The sequence below is a fragment of the Coffea arabica genome, chromosome 1c (genome assembly GCF_036785885.1).
Source record: "Coffea arabica cultivar ET-39 chromosome 1c, Coffea Arabica ET-39 HiFi, whole genome shotgun sequence".
Taxonomy (NCBI): Eukaryota; Viridiplantae; Streptophyta; class Magnoliopsida; order Gentianales; family Rubiaceae; genus Coffea; species Coffea arabica.
Genome location: NC_092310.1, coordinates 3,948,308 through 3,964,457, shown reverse-complemented (window position 1 = coordinate 3,964,457; position 16,150 = coordinate 3,948,308). Strand labels below are relative to the sequence as shown.

Sequence of the window (16,150 nt, the reverse complement as noted above, 5' to 3'; positions counted from 1 at the left end):
ACGTAATGTTGATTATTTGGATTAATGTTATACACACTGTTAATGTAAGGTTGTGTTTGGATTGCATTTTCCGTCATTTTTCATGGAAAAATTACTGTAGCGATTTGATATATGTAAGAGAAAAAAGTGATAGAGAAATGTGATCACGAAAAATAACAATATTTTCCGACGGAAACAAGCAATCCAAGCATGGCCTAAAATTTTTTTACATTAACAGATATAGATATATGACACATGGACAAAAAGTAAATTTAAAATTTGAACAGTGATAATGCGACATTCATTTAAATCTGCTTGTGTGTAAAAAAAATATTTACACAAACAGTGTATTAAAAATAATCCCTTGATTATATTAATTTTCTTCTTAATGCAGTTTCTTTCAAGTTTCAATACCCATTAAAAAAAAATGCTTTCACACTTACATGACTGGCAAAGTCTTTGTTTAATTTACACTATAATGCATTCCGCGTCAACAGTCATACAAAATTGAACCTTAACCTTAAGGCAGCGATTCTAGCCCCCCATTGACATCTCTTCAAGAACATAACTCACGAACCCTTTTCCCAAAAACACAAAAAGAAAACTGTAGTGTGATCGAGAAATCAAGAATGGCTGATGCTCTTGTTGGTGCTACCATAAGGATTACGTTAGAGAAGGCAGTTGGCATTGCTAGTGACCAGATTGGCGTGGTTTATGGATTCAAGGAGGATCTGGTGAAGTTCAAAGCATCTGTGGAGATGATCCTAGCTGTCTTGGCTGATGCTGAGGAAGAGCAGCCGAAGCAGCAGGCAGTGCAGCTTTGGCTGAAGAGACTTGAAGGACTGGCTTATGAAGCTGATAACGTGTTGGATGAGCTCAACTATGATGTTCTAAGACAACAGGTAGAGACCGGAAAGAGAAATGGTAACCAACTGAAAGGAAAGGTACGCTCTCTTTTCCATTCTAACTCAATTGGTTTTCGTTGGAAAATGGGTCAAAAGATAAGGGATTTGAACAAGAAGTTGAACATTATTAATGAAGAAGCGAATAGCTTTGGACTCAAGTCCCAATTGGGGGGTAGTGGTACAAAAGCTACTCTGCTTCCCGACATTAGTAGAACTGTGATGGTCAATCGTGAGACTGACTCCGTTGTTTTTCCTAATATTGTGGGTAGAGAGCATGATAAGTTCAAAATAGTGCAGAAGATTTCGAGTGAGACCAGCAATGTTATTTATGTTTTGCCCATAACTGGAATGGGTGGTTTGGGAAAAACAACTCTGGCTCAGTCAATTTTCAACGACCAGCAAATCGAGAGGCATTTCGATTTAAAGATTTGGGTTTGTGTATCTGAAGATTTTGAGGTCACTAGGATATTCAGACTAATCTTGGAATCGTTGACAAGACGCAAAGTTGATGTAGCTAGCAGAGACGTTATTGTCCAAGAGATTCGAAAAGAAATCGAGGGCAAACGATATCTTCTTGTATTGGATGATCTTTGGAATGAAATTCCTTTACTCTGGACGGATTTTTATCGTTCTTTGACTGGAATAAGCACGACCAGAGGAAACTGGTGTCTTGTGACTACTCGTCAGCTACAAGTGGCAACCGTTGTGGCTACATATCCTCCCTATTCATTAGGGAAGCTATCTGATGATGATTGCTGGACTATAATAAAAGACAAAATGATAGGAAGTGGGGAAGTACCAGAAGAATTGCAAGTACAAGAAAAGGAAATCACAAAATGGTGCCAAGGTCTACCACTTGTTGCAATTGTTATTGGAGGTATGTTGCGTATGACAAGGAAGGAGGAGTGGCTCTCAATTGTGAAGAATGGGCTTTTGAAGTCTACTGGAGATGACTGTAGTGTCATGCAAATACTCAAGCTGAGCTTTGATCATTTGCCATCTCTATCCATTAAAAAATGCTTTGCATACTGCTCGATGTTTTGCAAGGATTTCAAGATAGAAAGGAGGAAGTTAATCCAACTTTGGATGGCAGAGGGATTTCTTCAATCAAATCTTGAAAATGAAGTAATGGAGGAAATAGGTGATAAGTATTTCAGAGTTTTGGTGGACAGTTCCTTGTTGCATGAAGAAATTAGCAGTGATAAGCGGACATTTGGTCGAATGCATGATCTCGTACATGACCTTGCACAATCTATTTCGAGATGTGAAAGCATTGTTTTAAACTCATCTGGAGAAATTACACCAAAAAACTCTGAAGTCATATCTAGTTCACTTCGTTCATTATTTCCAAGGAGTCCTATATCGGAGGACCTAGTACCAAAGTTGAAGAACTTGCGTGTTCTAGACTTGTCTTCAGCAAATACTGTGGAGTTGCCAACATCAATTGGTAAACTAATCCATCTGCGCTATCTTGAGTTTCCACACACTCAAATAAAAACTTTGCCAGAATCTCTTTGCAAGCTTTATAATTTGCAGACTCTGAAGTTCAATTGCATTTCTCCAATGGACCTTCCAGAGCAGATGAGCAAGTTGATTAGCTTGAGACATCTATCCTATTACAATAATGATAGAAAAGTGCAGATGCCGCTAGGGATGGGGAGATTAACTTGTCTTCAAACGCTGGACTTCTTCAATGTTGGTGAAGAGAAAGGACGCCAAATTGAAGAGCTTGGATGCTTAAGAGACCTGAAAGGTTTCCTGAGGATCCGCAATCTTGAACTAGTAGAAGGCAAAGAAGCAGCTGAAAGGGCAAAATTGTTCGAAAAGCAGAATTTGTCTTCGCTATCACTTGAATGGGGTGGTAGATGGGAAGTTGACGGTGCTGATATAAATGTGTTGGATGGCCTCCAACCTCACCCCAATCTGCAAGTATTAGAAGTTGAAAATTTCATGAGTAATCGATTTCCACTGTGGTTGATGAATCTGTCAACAAGTCTCGACAAATTGGTATGTCTACGGCTAATAAACTGCAGAAGATGCACAGAGCTTCCTGCACTTGGACAACTGCCATTTCTCCAGTCTCTGGCCATGATTGGACTGGAAAAGGTAACAGTCATTGGGCATTCATTCTATGGCTTATGCAATCCAAGTGGATCCAGAAGCTCTCGTAGTTCTAGTCAATTGTCTAGAAAGGTGTTTCCACATCTTAAATGTCTCTACCTCTACAATATGAACAATCTCGTTGAGTGGATGGAGGCAGAAGCAACAGAAGGTGAAGTATTAGATGTGTTCCCCATGCTGGAGACATTGAAGATACAGAATTGCTGTAAACTAAACAGAGCTCCAAATTATTTCCCATGCCTTAGACAATTGGTAATTGAAAATTATCGTGATGGTTTGTATTATCAGTTGAAAACACCGAATAAAAGCCATGCTTTGGTGTTAAAAGATATTTTGAGCAAAGCGACCACTCTCTCAACACTCAGTATAGGAGGCCAGGCAGGACTCACATGCGTTTCTGATGTGTTAGCAGTTCACAACAGCCAAAATTTAAAATACCTGTCATTAGAGAGCTGTCCTCATTTACTGCATCTAGGTGACTTGCATAAGTTGCTTTCTTTGGAACACTTGTCAGTAGTAAGGTGTCCTAATCTCAAGACTATCGATCTTATAGTTCCAAATGACCAGCAACATCTCAAATCTCTTCGAAGTTTGACAATTGGTCAATGCAATGGCTTGAGAAGTCTTCCAAGTGAAATTTTAGAGCTCAATACATCTCTCCGGGAACTCAGACTGTACGAATGCCACAATCTTGTGTGGTTTCCAGTTGATTTGCAACAGATGCCTTCTCTTTCAGTGTTATGGCTAAGTAACTGTCCCAAGTTAACCACTATGCCCCAAGGATTTGGTGGTCTTACCAGCTTAAGGGAATTATGTATTGGTCCCTTCTCAGATACTTCAATGGAGAACTATGGATATGATTGGTTAGCTTTATGTTCTTTTTTTCCTGTCCGAAAACTGACATTACAGGGGTGGCCTCGCTCTGAGTCCCTGCCAAATCAACTTCAAAATCTGACTGCCCTGATAGAATTACATCTATTTGGCTTTGGAATAGAAGCTTTACCAGAATGGTTGGGGAACCTTGTTCATCTTGAAGAACTAGAAGTAGTGAATTGTGCTAAACTTCGAACTTTACCCTCCATGGCTGCTATGAGACGCCTCACTAAGTTAAGTGAATTGTGCATCAAACACTGTCCCTTGTTGGAGGAACTATGTACTCCTCAAAGCGGCCCTGACTCTGAGTGGTCTAAGATTAACCATATACCTCATATCTTTGTTGGTCAGATGACTGTTCAGTATTTACCTTGTAAGATTCTCAACCTTCAAATCACTTGTAATTCTTTTGTTGGGTTTCCACAAAAAAAATCTCTCCTTTTCGCCGTCTCCAATTTGTTTCCATATTTTCTTTTGTTCTATTTTTTCAACTTTTCGATCTTTTTCCTTTTGGATATGAATATATCTAATTTTGGTTTGTTAGTATCAGAACTTCTTCATCAGTTCTCGATGTGAAATTCTCCAAATGGGATGTTGCTAGTCATGATGAACATGTTTATGCTTTCTACGTTTTGCATTATTGATTTGTTAATTCCTTCAACTGCAGATCACAGCTGGACAAGTCTTCTGCAGCAATGAGTCTTCTGTATGATGCAACTAAAGCTCGAGAAGCATATTTTGGTAAAAATTAAAACATAATTTCTTTTCTATGTCTTTAAGTTTATATTTTTCTTGTCATTTTGGGGGTCACTGAAAAATGATCATACCTTTTGGTGTCATACCTTTCTTCTCCTTCATATCAGCATAATCATTGATAGTTTTTTTGGAATATGCAAATGATTTCTTCTTTCTCTCGTATCTATATATATCTATCTATTTGTACCCCCTATCATAGTACAGCGAGTCTTAGTAGATGAGAGTGTAAGCAAATTTCTGTCTAAGTTTTCAGTGATGCCTAATGCCCTTTTCTTCTAACTAGTCATGGAGCACGTGCTTTGCACGTGAATATGATGCTTTTAGATTTTTATCCTTTAAAATTTTCAGAAAATTAGTTATTTTGAAGGAATAAATATAATTGAGAAAAAATGTGATATTTACTATTTATATTATTTTATATTTTTCTAAACTTAGTTCGCTCTAACCAATACAATCGTACAAACAATAAATCATTCTTTGTTCCAAGAGCACTTTTATTTTGTAATAGTATCGATATTTTTGTCTTATTTTTGTCTTTTGGTTAAATTCGGATGATCAAAATTCTCTTTTTTATGCCATTTGAGTTTAAATTTTTAATTTTTTGAATAATTTATTGCTTCCCTTTAAGTCATTCTATGAATTGTTTATTAGTTTTAGTGAGATTTTCTAATTATTATTATTTGTTTGCCAACGGTGGATTGTAAAATGATGTATAATGCCATTGTAATATAATATATAGTATATAAACATATTGAAATTCCATAAGTCAAATTTAAATAGCTTAACTGTGAAGAAAAATATTCTGATTTGGTGAAATTTATTTGTAGTTCTCATTGATGACATGCTTTATGATTATAAAGTTTATATGATTAAAATTTGTAAGACTTTAAGATTATTTATTATGTAATAGTCAAACTGAACTTGGATATATTTTTATTCACCCATAAAGTACTCCTTGAAATTGATATTTTTTTTTAAAATATTTTTTGGCTTAATTCACCATAACTCAAAGGGATGTTTCATTTTTGTAATTAATATTATGATTGTCATTGATGAATTTAATATTCATTAATACTGTTAGTTGTTACAAGAATATGATTGATAAAGTTCATTAAATTTAATCTTTATTGCAACTTAAATAAATAAATTCCCAACATAAAACTCTTTGCCTACCTTGGTACTCTATTTCCTATTATATTTTGTATAAAAGTTTTGTACTCAAAGCTAATAAATGCAAATTTAAACGGTGCTCTTAAGGCTTAATTTAGTTGTATCCAAAAAATAAAATGACAAGTGGTGTTGTGAAACTAATAAAATGAAATACTACAATAGGAATTGAAGAAGTATTAGAGAAAGGAGTAGAGAAAGGGAGAATGATATCCTTATATTCTAACAAGATACAAAAGTACTTCCAAAAATGTGTCAATGTACCTCTATATATAGGTACTACAAGATCAAAGGTATATTAATCCTATTAAACACCCACTACTACAAGAATATGAAGAAACTTATGAAACGGTTCTTCCACTATATGAATAGATTTATGAATTGTAAGTTCTATACATAATGTAGCCATAAATCAAGAATTAATTCTCTTGGGAATACAAAGGGACATCCATACTTTTAATTGTTTCATAACACTCCCCCTTGGATGTCCATTATACAAAGAATATGCCTCGTTAAAACCTTACTAGAGAAAAATCCAGTGGGACCAAAAACCCTAGTGAAGGAAAAAGAGTACACTATTCTTGTGTATTAATTTCTCCCCCCGATGCAAACATCATTTGAGATCTTTTAATCGTCGCATTCCAATATTCTTTGCCAATTGCACTGAGATATGGTACTTCAGGACCAAGTATCTCTTCATCTTCCTTTCGTGATCTAAAAGGATCTTTATTAGAATCTAATGATCTGACGATCATTGGAGTACTTAATATATGTGCATTATCCATATAAAATCGCTTTAATACCTTTCGGGTATATGTAATTTGGTGGATAAAAATTTCACTTTTCAAATGCTCAATTTGTAAATCAAGGTAGAATTTTGTTTTTCCAAAATTCTTGATCTCAAAATCCTTCTTTAAATATTCAACATTATTTTGAATCTCTTCAGGAGTTCCAATCAAATTTAGATCATCAACATATACAGCAATTATCACAAAATTTGATCCATTTTTCTTAATAAAAACATATGGACATATTGGATCATTGGTATAACCTTCATTTGTCAGACATTCATTGAGACGGTTAACCACATACGTCCAGATTGTTTGAGCCCATACAGAGACCTTTGTAATTTAATAGAATAAATATTTTTAGAAGTTGATTTGCATGCTTCAGGCATGTTGAATCCTTCGGAGATTCTCATATAAATATCATTTTCAAGATTTTCATATAAATATGCAGTAACGACGTCCATTAGACGCATATCTAATTTTTCATGTATTGCAAAATTCACAAGATATCTAAATGTAATAGCATCCACTACAGGTGAATACGTTTCATCATAATCAAATCCAGACCTTTGTAAAAATTCTTGGGCTACAAGTCTCACAATTTCTTTTTTCTCATTTCTTTTTCTCACAAATACCCATTTATATTCTACTGGCTTTACACTTTCAGGTGTTTGGACTACAGGTCCAAAAACTTTTCTTGTAGCCAGTGAGTCCAATTCAAATTGAATCGCATCTTTCCATTTTTCCAAGCATTTCTATACCGACATTCATCAACCGATCTAGATTCATGATCCTCATCAACTTCTATAACATCAAGTGCTACATTTTATTAGACTCCAATTAAATTTTCTATGATTTAATTCTCTTCAAGAGTTGGCTCTTCAGGAGCAATCTCTTCAAGAGGTTGAATTTTGTCATGACATTTATTTAATCTCCAGAGATATTTGAAATCAATTTATACCTTATTTTGGTAGGCCGGCCTTAAATTTATTTGCAGCACTTATGCATGTCCTTCAGGGACATCAATTTTAACCAAGGTATTTCCTGCAGGAATAGTTGATTTAATAACTCTTCTGGAGTCGATAATATATCTGACAACTGATTTGCAATTTTCTGCAAATGAATAATTTTTTGAACTTCCAGTTCACGTTATTTTGTATGAGGATCGAGGAAATCCAATTTTTTAGGTGATTTCCTTTCGGTTGATTTCTTCCTCCCCCTAATGTCGGGAATTGTAACTCATCAGAATAAATAAATCATTTAATAGATCACCCATCAATATTTTACGATATTTAATCGTAAAAAGTGGTTCATACCCGACATAAATTTAAAAAATTTTTTTGGAGCCATATATAATATAAAGGGGTATGTATAAATATTTGTCGGCTCTCAAATATTTTCACTTTTGTCAAATCATATATCCGTTGGGATCAGTAAACTTCTGGTTTACTGCAAGTGATGATTATAAATCAAATGAGAATGAAGACAATTATATCGATAAAAGTTTCTCTCTCGAATGATTATTATGATATAATCAACATTTATCTCATTTGATTTTTAAACATGATCTCTCTCATTTAGTGTCTCAATTTGATATCCATTTTGACGGATATTCAAATTTAATAATTCTTTCGAGACATGGTAAAAAGTAGTACTTTATTTATGATAAACTTTTCTCCTACAGGGAGAAATATAGTAGTGGCTCTTCTGGAGCTTTCAATCACTTAAGCACTACCACTAATTGTGTTTGTCTCTTTTGTTGAAAAATAGTATATATAGTAGTACTTATTAATGAGACACATATCATTATCACCATAATTTTTATGGGACAAATATCATCACCATAATCCTTTGATCCCAAATGTTTAACATCCATTTCTTCTTCAGGAAGAAAAGCTAATTAAATCAATCATTATACACCTTCAGGGTGTTTAAAGAAATTGACTATGTGAAGATGCTATTATAATTTTGATTCGTCAAATGTACTTCGGGACATTTATCTTTAGAATTCTTATTTTCTTGTCCTTATCATTATTATCCCACTTTAAGTGGTAACTTTTTCTCTTGTCATGGTACAATATATATTTACCAAAATCATAATCATGGCAACAACCATAACTAATAAATTGAAATTTAGTCACATTCACTTCTGGGAATGGACTAGAATTAACATGCAATAAGTACAAAATACTTCTCAAAATTTCTCTTAATATTGTTACTACAGGAGCATATTCAAGAAATCAATTGTGGAGAGTATCATTTTCAATATATCTTATGAGTAAAATTTTCTCAACACAATTTCAATTGAGAAGTAATTCTGAAAATTGCATAATTATGTTTTATAGCCACAGGTAAATTTATCATACCAGGCTTTTGAAATAATGACCATCTTCTAGTGGTCAAATCTTTTTATTAAAGAACAACCATCTTCAGGTGATCGAATCTTTTTCTTTAAATATTTCAAAGGACAAGTAGATTTTCAAATATAATTGATTTTCTATAATAGCATCTCCAAAATTCAATGCATTAGAATATAAGTATCTATAACGAATAATTCTAAATGTAAATAAATAGAATTAAAAGAAGAAATATTATCTCAAAGGTGTCAAACAGTATATGTTTGTGTTTAGTGATTGTTCAGCAATAGGCACTTGTATTTTTTGCGATAATTCAAATGTTAGCCATAAGAAATTGACATAAGTTTGTGGGTCAAAGATTTACCTTAGAAGTTACTTGAAGAAATACGGGCAGAATTTTGGCAAAACCTTGTGTTTCACTTTTGTTCACGGTAGAGGCTCCGTTTTCACCTTTTGCTCAAAAATAGAGACTCGTACTGATAACGTGTTGTGAAACTAATAAAATGAAATACTACAATAGGAATTGAAGAAGTATTAGAGAAAGGAGTAGAGAAAGGGAGAATGATATCCTTATATTCTAACAAGATACAAAAGTACTTCCAAAAAGGTGTCAATGTACCTCTATATATAGGTACTACAAGATCAAAGGTATATTAATCCTATTAAACACCCACTACTACAAGAATATGAAGAAACCTATGAAACGGTTCCTCCACTACATGAATAGATTTATGGATTGTAACTTCTATACATAATGTAGCCATAAATCAAGAATTAATCCTCTTGGGAATACAAAGGGACATCCATACTTTTAATTGTTTCATAACAAGTGGTACTTTTTAAGAGACTTATAGTACCAATTTATTATATTTTGTCTAATGTTTGAAGTACTCTCTAAACTTGGATTTTGTTAAAAAAAAAATTGTTCTTCTTTCTTTTGGTAAATAAAAAAGTAAGGAATCTTTCATTTTTGTAACTGCTAGCATGTTTGATATTATTTATTAATGATGAAATGCAACACAATTTTTTCATTTATTAGAGAGGAATGTAATTTTGGCATCACAAAAACTAATATCATTTTTTGTTACACTATTAACCACTAAGATTCTCCATATTATTTTATGATTCATAAATAAAATTTGTTCTTATTTTTTTTATTTAATTCACTATAACTCAGGGGAATGTTTTTCATTCTTGCAATTGTTGGCATAATTGATATTAATATTGATGAAATGCAATGAATTCATTGTTCTTTTTTGGTTTAATTCACCAAAATCACCACAATTTAAGAAATGTTTATTTGTAACTATTAGCATAAATCTTATTATTAATTATTAAGAAAATGCAATGTAATCTTATCCATTTATTAGTGTCAAGGGCAATATTGGTATCACAAAAACTAAGATGGGTTTTTGCTTACACTTGCACTAAAGACTCATCATACTTTTTATATAGTAATAATAATAGTAATAGATGATTAGATGCATTCCAATAATACTGACAATGATAGCAGTTATAGAATAAAATGTCTTAAACTAGAGTAAAATTCATTACTTAAGTAATTACAATTCGCAACACTAGTTTCTTCATCTTTTTTCCCGAGAACATAAAATACAGTGCTATGAATATAGCAAGTTGCAGGTTTATGCTTCTTGGATTGTTCAGTTTAATTACACCAGATAAATCATCCCCCCTGCATTTTTACTGGCTCCTCAAGTCAATTTAGTGACTGATATTGGCATATCTCCATATCTACTAATGGACATGTCCTGATTTTTGCAATTGCAGATATTCAATCTCAATCACTTTTCAGTATTGCTGATCTCTCAGATGTTGCTTTCAATTTCAACAAGTTGAAAATTTCAGTGCAGTATTTCTTGTACTTGATATTGAGGATTTGTCCATAGACACGGCTATGATCCTTCCATCGACATCATCTACCTTGTTAGCTCTTCTGAGTGCATGGATGCTTTTGGAGTTTTCAAACTAAAACTATTAAATTCCCAGTTTGAAGAAAGTTGAGTTTTGGCAGCTTAATCTAAAGTGAAAGTTGAGACCTTCAGAAAGGCTGAATGAAGTCTGCAGCTTGAGCCTATGGACTGGGAAGCTGCAGTATGTTGTTCTTGATGGCAGCTTGTTAGTCCGTTTCAACTGAAGAATGATGAGCATGCGACCCCTTGTTACAGAAAATGAAAGCTATAGCTTCATAGCAGAAGTGATCTATCTGTGGTGGTGTATTTGTTACAGGGCATGGTGTAGAATCAAACTATATTGTAATCACGTTGTGTTGTTGCATATTTCAAGTACATAGAACATTTTTATTCATATAAATCAAGTTTTGTTCCAAAACAATATATTTGTGTCCCATATACTACCAAAAAAAAAAAAAAAAAAAAAAAACTACAACAGAGGCAATAATTGTACACGACTGTACCAACTCTCCGTTGTACCTGCCCCAAGTTAATTCCCTTTGGATTTTTTTGTGGGAATAATTGTTCTGTCGATCCTTTTCTATTCATCGTAGTTTACGTATTCATGTTGAATACTTTGATTTATCAGTTCCATAGGCTTTTGAATATAAAGCAATATATATATATATAAAGACACACACGCACAGTGTGAGAAGAGACGTGCGGCAAACAGATACGGTTTTACTCTTCCCCTACATCCTGTTTCCAGCAGCGTAAAACTTACTACATAACATTATTTTGTTGCTAACATTGGACATGGATCAATTTGTTATATGTTTCTCAATATTTCACACTTAAGTTCCGTTGAATAAAATTGAATTTGAATTCTAAAAAAAACGCACACACAAGTTCAACATCAATTAACAAGTTCAATAAATAAATTTTTTTTAAACAAACAATTAAAACATCAAAATATTTGAAAAAGTTCAATTTTAACATTTTTTTATATTATTAGAAAGATTCTAAGGTTAAGCACACATGGTTAAGAAAAGACAATCTCAACCGTTGATCGATGCTACTTTATACATGTGTCTATCATCTAGACATGCATTTGGGGGAAATTGGAGAAGAGCCTACTCCCACCACACCCGTGTCAACTACTAGTATCATGATGACATTTGGTAGATATAAAAGTATGATTTAGTACTTTCTTAATTTTTGATTAATGCAAGATAAAAGGCTCATATAATTAAAGGGTTTTTTTTAATCGATATCCAATTGATACTCGTTGATACACTTTAATCACAATCAATTTATCATGTGAATACACACAAGCAATTAATGTCCTCCTTCCCTTTTATGTGGAAATGGGGCAGGAACGGTTGTCTCTGACAACTGTTCCTGAAGGTTTACGGTCACGATGTGGTTTCAAAAATTTGTGCGGCTCAGATTACAGCATGTAAGTCGATTTTCACGCCATGTGTGGGCCCCACAAAAAATTGTTCTAAAGTTACTCCATATGTAAAGAAAGTTACGCGATGTGCAAAAAATGTTACGTGCTGTTGGAAAATGCACAAACCGGCACAAACGGCTGCACCTGCAACCGTTTGTGCCCTTTGTCCCTTGTCCCTTTTATGTATACACTTTTCCTTAATTAACTACATTTTTTTTTCTTTTGATACAAAGAGGGACAAATTTTATTAATAGCATACTAAATCTGCTAAAAGAGCAAAAACAACGAAGCAAGGTGGAGATTGATTCCACATACAAGAATCAGGAATTGATAATGCATACTTAGCTAAAAAATGAACAACCGTATTGTTATTTCTAAGAGTCCAAGAAGCCTCCCAAACTGAGAAATTTTGCAAATAAAATATCCATAATTATCTTCATTCTAACAAGTGCCCATTGGACACTCATTAGATATACTCATAATTAAATAATCTTCTTCCTCTCAATCAATAAAGAAAGCTTTGTTTTCTAAGATTACATAAACAAAGAATTAAGTGTGAAAAAAGTCATATGTAACAAGTCTTTGAATTGAGTGTTTGTTGTACCGTCTTTTACCAGGCTCCAATGTAGTAGAAGAAGAAATAGAGTTTACTAATGAATGACTTAAAGATTCAGAGCTGATATATGTTTGAAGATCAAATTTTGGCTTATTCTTAGCAGAAAGGATAACAGTGTTTTTTGAGATAAGAGATGATTTTGTCAATACGGTAGTTATATACCTTTTCCTAGAAGACTGTGTTGCATGATAATCATGAGAAGATCCACATTGTTCTTCTCTTTGCATAATCGTACCAGTTTTTTTCCTACCTCTTCCACTCCCTAGCTCACCAATAAGTGAAGTTTCTGTAATGTATATAAATTAAAGGCTGGATTTGTAGCAGGATAGAATGCCTAACTAAAAATAAGGCAAGATACTGGTATAACAATAGAGTGACAAAGACATGGCTGATCTGTAGGGAGAAATCAGGCTGGATATACCTTCGGGAATAATAAAAAGTGGATTTGATTCAATGGGAACAACAGAAGAAGGAGTAGGACCAGAAACATTAGTGACAGCAGCTCCACTACTGGTCATGAAGTCCAATCCCTCTTTAATTAGAACATCCTGATAACCAATCGACCTATGTTGTAACATTTCATTCAGTGTAGCATCGTTGTTCCGACTATCCTGAATGTTACTGTCTCCACGTGAAGAAGAATTAGGGAAGAATACATAACCGAGTGGAACACTACGAACAAAAGAACGCGATGATTCTTTTCTTTTCTTTGCAGCCCTAGCTTCACTTCGACGGCGTAAAAGCGCAGCCTTCTCATTTTGGGGCATTTCTGCATATCTTTTTCGGCGTATTGCATTTCTATCCATCTAACTTAATTAATCAAAGAACAAGGAACAGTTTATCCATCTAACTTAATTAACCAAAGAACAAGGAACAGAAAATAATTTACAAAAGCACAGACAAAAAAAAAAGGAGACAAAAGAGAGAAAAGTAGTATCTAAAACCAACACAACAACGAACAATAAAATTCAAGTAACAGAACCAAGAAAGAAATAGATATACAGTAGAAACAGATATAAAGATTAATATCTATTGAATACAACAGGAAAATAAAGGAGTAAATGAAAACTAATCAATAAATGACATCAAAATACGAAAGATCTGTCAAACAATTATTGGACAGACTCATATCCATTTGCAAAACTTTAAGAAGAAACAAAAACTGCCAGAACAAAAACTAAACAGGGGGAAAAAATAACAAACATGTAACTTACAGCAAAATTTTTAAAAAAAATAAGTTGCAGAGTATTTAATAGAAAATATCGAAGAAATAAAAAACTGGTAGAACAAAAATCTATAAAAAAAAAAAAAGACAGAAAGATTAGCTAACCTGAAACAATTCAAGCTCCAGATATATAACAGATGAAGAAGAAAGAAAATTCTTTACAGCAACCACGGACGAAGAAAACTGCACGCAAAATGTAAAGAGGAAATAGGAGAAAAATGCAAAACATAAATAAGAATAAATAATGGACAATTGAAAGGTAGAACAAAGAATCAAAGAACACAAGAAATTTCTTGTAGGTGACAATTAGCATCAAACAGCTTCATCATGGCCATGGAACTATTACAGACATTACTTGTTGACTGTTATTTACCTAGTTACCCTTCAAAGACTTTATTCTACTGGTGAATCAAACACTATCCAGTAAGTCAGAGCTTGCAATAAATAACCTTAACTTGTAGAAGAGATACTCAGGTAGAATACACTAAGGAAGACAATAAAACAGTAAGGCCAGAGAAAGAGCAAGGAGTCGTGGCAACACAAGTCCCTGGTGATTTAATTAGAGACAACATAAAAAGTTGTAACCAAGGGAATTGCTATCAGAAAACTTGGTCTATCGAGTTAATACTACCCCATGTTCTAATATTTACCGAACAGCCAAAAAAATCAAACTGGAAAAGATGAAAGGCAAATAAAAGACATTGGCATAACAACTTATCCAAATAGGAGAAGACATACACCTAGTGAATGCCGTGCAAAATACCACTATTTGAAGCCAGAATACTCCATATCAAGAACAAAAAAGCAAACTAAAACTACAAAAGTAACTTCCAGCCATTATGATAGATCACAGGATATCAAGAACCAGTTGTGAACAAATTTCGTTTGATACTTCCTGTCATTTCCCTACTGCATATTGTGATTCCAAAACAAAAGCAAGATATACATGTTAGGGGAACTGGGAAGCCCATCAGTAAACGACACACATAAAACTGCTTTCTAGTGATAAAAATACCTCCGAGGACTGCATCAGGACCATCATTTGGGTTCTCTATATAGTCTAGCAAGAGATATAGCTTGCTATATTGCAATACCCTCCTCCTGCTCAAGTTCTTATCTTACGCTATTCCATCTTTTTTCCTAGTTCTATTAGCTTCAAAGTTGTACTTTGCAATGAAAAATTCAGGTAAAAGAAGGAATTTCCAAACCAGTTTCTAAAACTGAATAATCCAAAGACCATATGTTTAAATCCATATACTCCATCTTTGAACTATCAATCACCATTATTTGAATAAACCCAGGGAAAAAAAGAACCTAGGTGGCTCAGGTTCCTATCAAATCTACAAAATTGCACAAGAAAGAAATAAAAAGAGCAAAAAAATGTTCACCTTGTTCTGTCTATTCTGATGGATAAAAGTCGGTTGGCAGCTAGCTCATCTGACCAATCTTTATGAAAGAGAGCAAAACGAAGAAGCAGCTTCGAAAGAACAGAGCAATACAAAAGAAAATGAGAATCGAACAAAGCAACTCCCAAAGATAATCATGTAAAAGAGAAGATAGGATGTTGTGCTATAAAGAATGATACAAAAAAGAAATGCAAAAATTAAAGACATCACTAACCATTATTAGCACAAGAAGAAAATGCCGGCGACAATGCATAGCTCTATCTGCAGCGGTGGGTTGGACAGAGCAAAGAAACAGCGGTGGGTTGGACAGAACAAAGAAACTGCTACAGTCCTCCTTCCAATAGCGTCAACAGTATTTAGAATTATGGTTTTTTACAAATACAACCCAAAGGTAAATAGAAATTGACCTCCTGACATGAACATGAAGAAGAAGAAGGAAACGGTAAGAACAAAATCAATTTGTTATGGCCGGTAAGAAAATTATAATGGAAGGGTAAAATTGTAATATAACTGTCCTGATAGTCAACTAAGCTCAGTTGTCACAATGATGACAATCAAGTCCCAACACATATGGGAAAAGCCAAAACAGAAATG

At 33.7% G+C, this 16,150-nt stretch overlaps 2 protein-coding genes and 1 long non-coding RNA gene across 3 annotated transcripts; 2 read left to right on the top strand and 1 right to left on the bottom strand.

Moving 5' to 3' along the window:
- The first annotated feature begins 608 nt into the window (after positions 1-608).
- On the top strand, positions 609-2,775 carry LOC113736470 (putative disease resistance protein RGA3). Its single transcript, XM_072083776.1, has 2 exons — positions 609-2,637; positions 2,750-2,775. The coding sequence occupies exons 1-2, from the start codon at positions 609-611 to the stop codon at positions 2,773-2,775; spliced, it is 2,055 nt and encodes a 684-aa protein (XP_071939877.1).
- Positions 2,776-2,816: 41 nt separating this feature from the next.
- LOC140006100 (putative disease resistance protein At3g14460) lies at positions 2,817-4,816 on the top strand. The gene is made up of 2 exons (XM_072047847.1): positions 2,817-4,251; positions 4,546-4,816. The coding sequence occupies exons 1-2, from the start codon at positions 2,835-2,837 to the stop codon at positions 4,575-4,577; spliced, it is 1,449 nt and encodes a 482-aa protein (XP_071903948.1). The 5' UTR covers positions 2,817-2,834; the 3' UTR covers positions 4,578-4,816.
- Positions 4,817-14,266: 9,450 nt separating this feature from the next.
- Positions 14,267-15,876, bottom strand: LOC140006147 (uncharacterized). The gene is made up of 3 exons (XR_011813784.1): positions 15,771-15,876; positions 15,539-15,627; positions 14,267-14,333 (listed from the first exon to the last, which is right to left on the bottom strand). It is a non-coding gene; the product is annotated as an uncharacterized lncRNA (long non-coding RNA).
- Between the last annotated feature and the right edge of the window lie 274 nt (positions 15,877-16,150).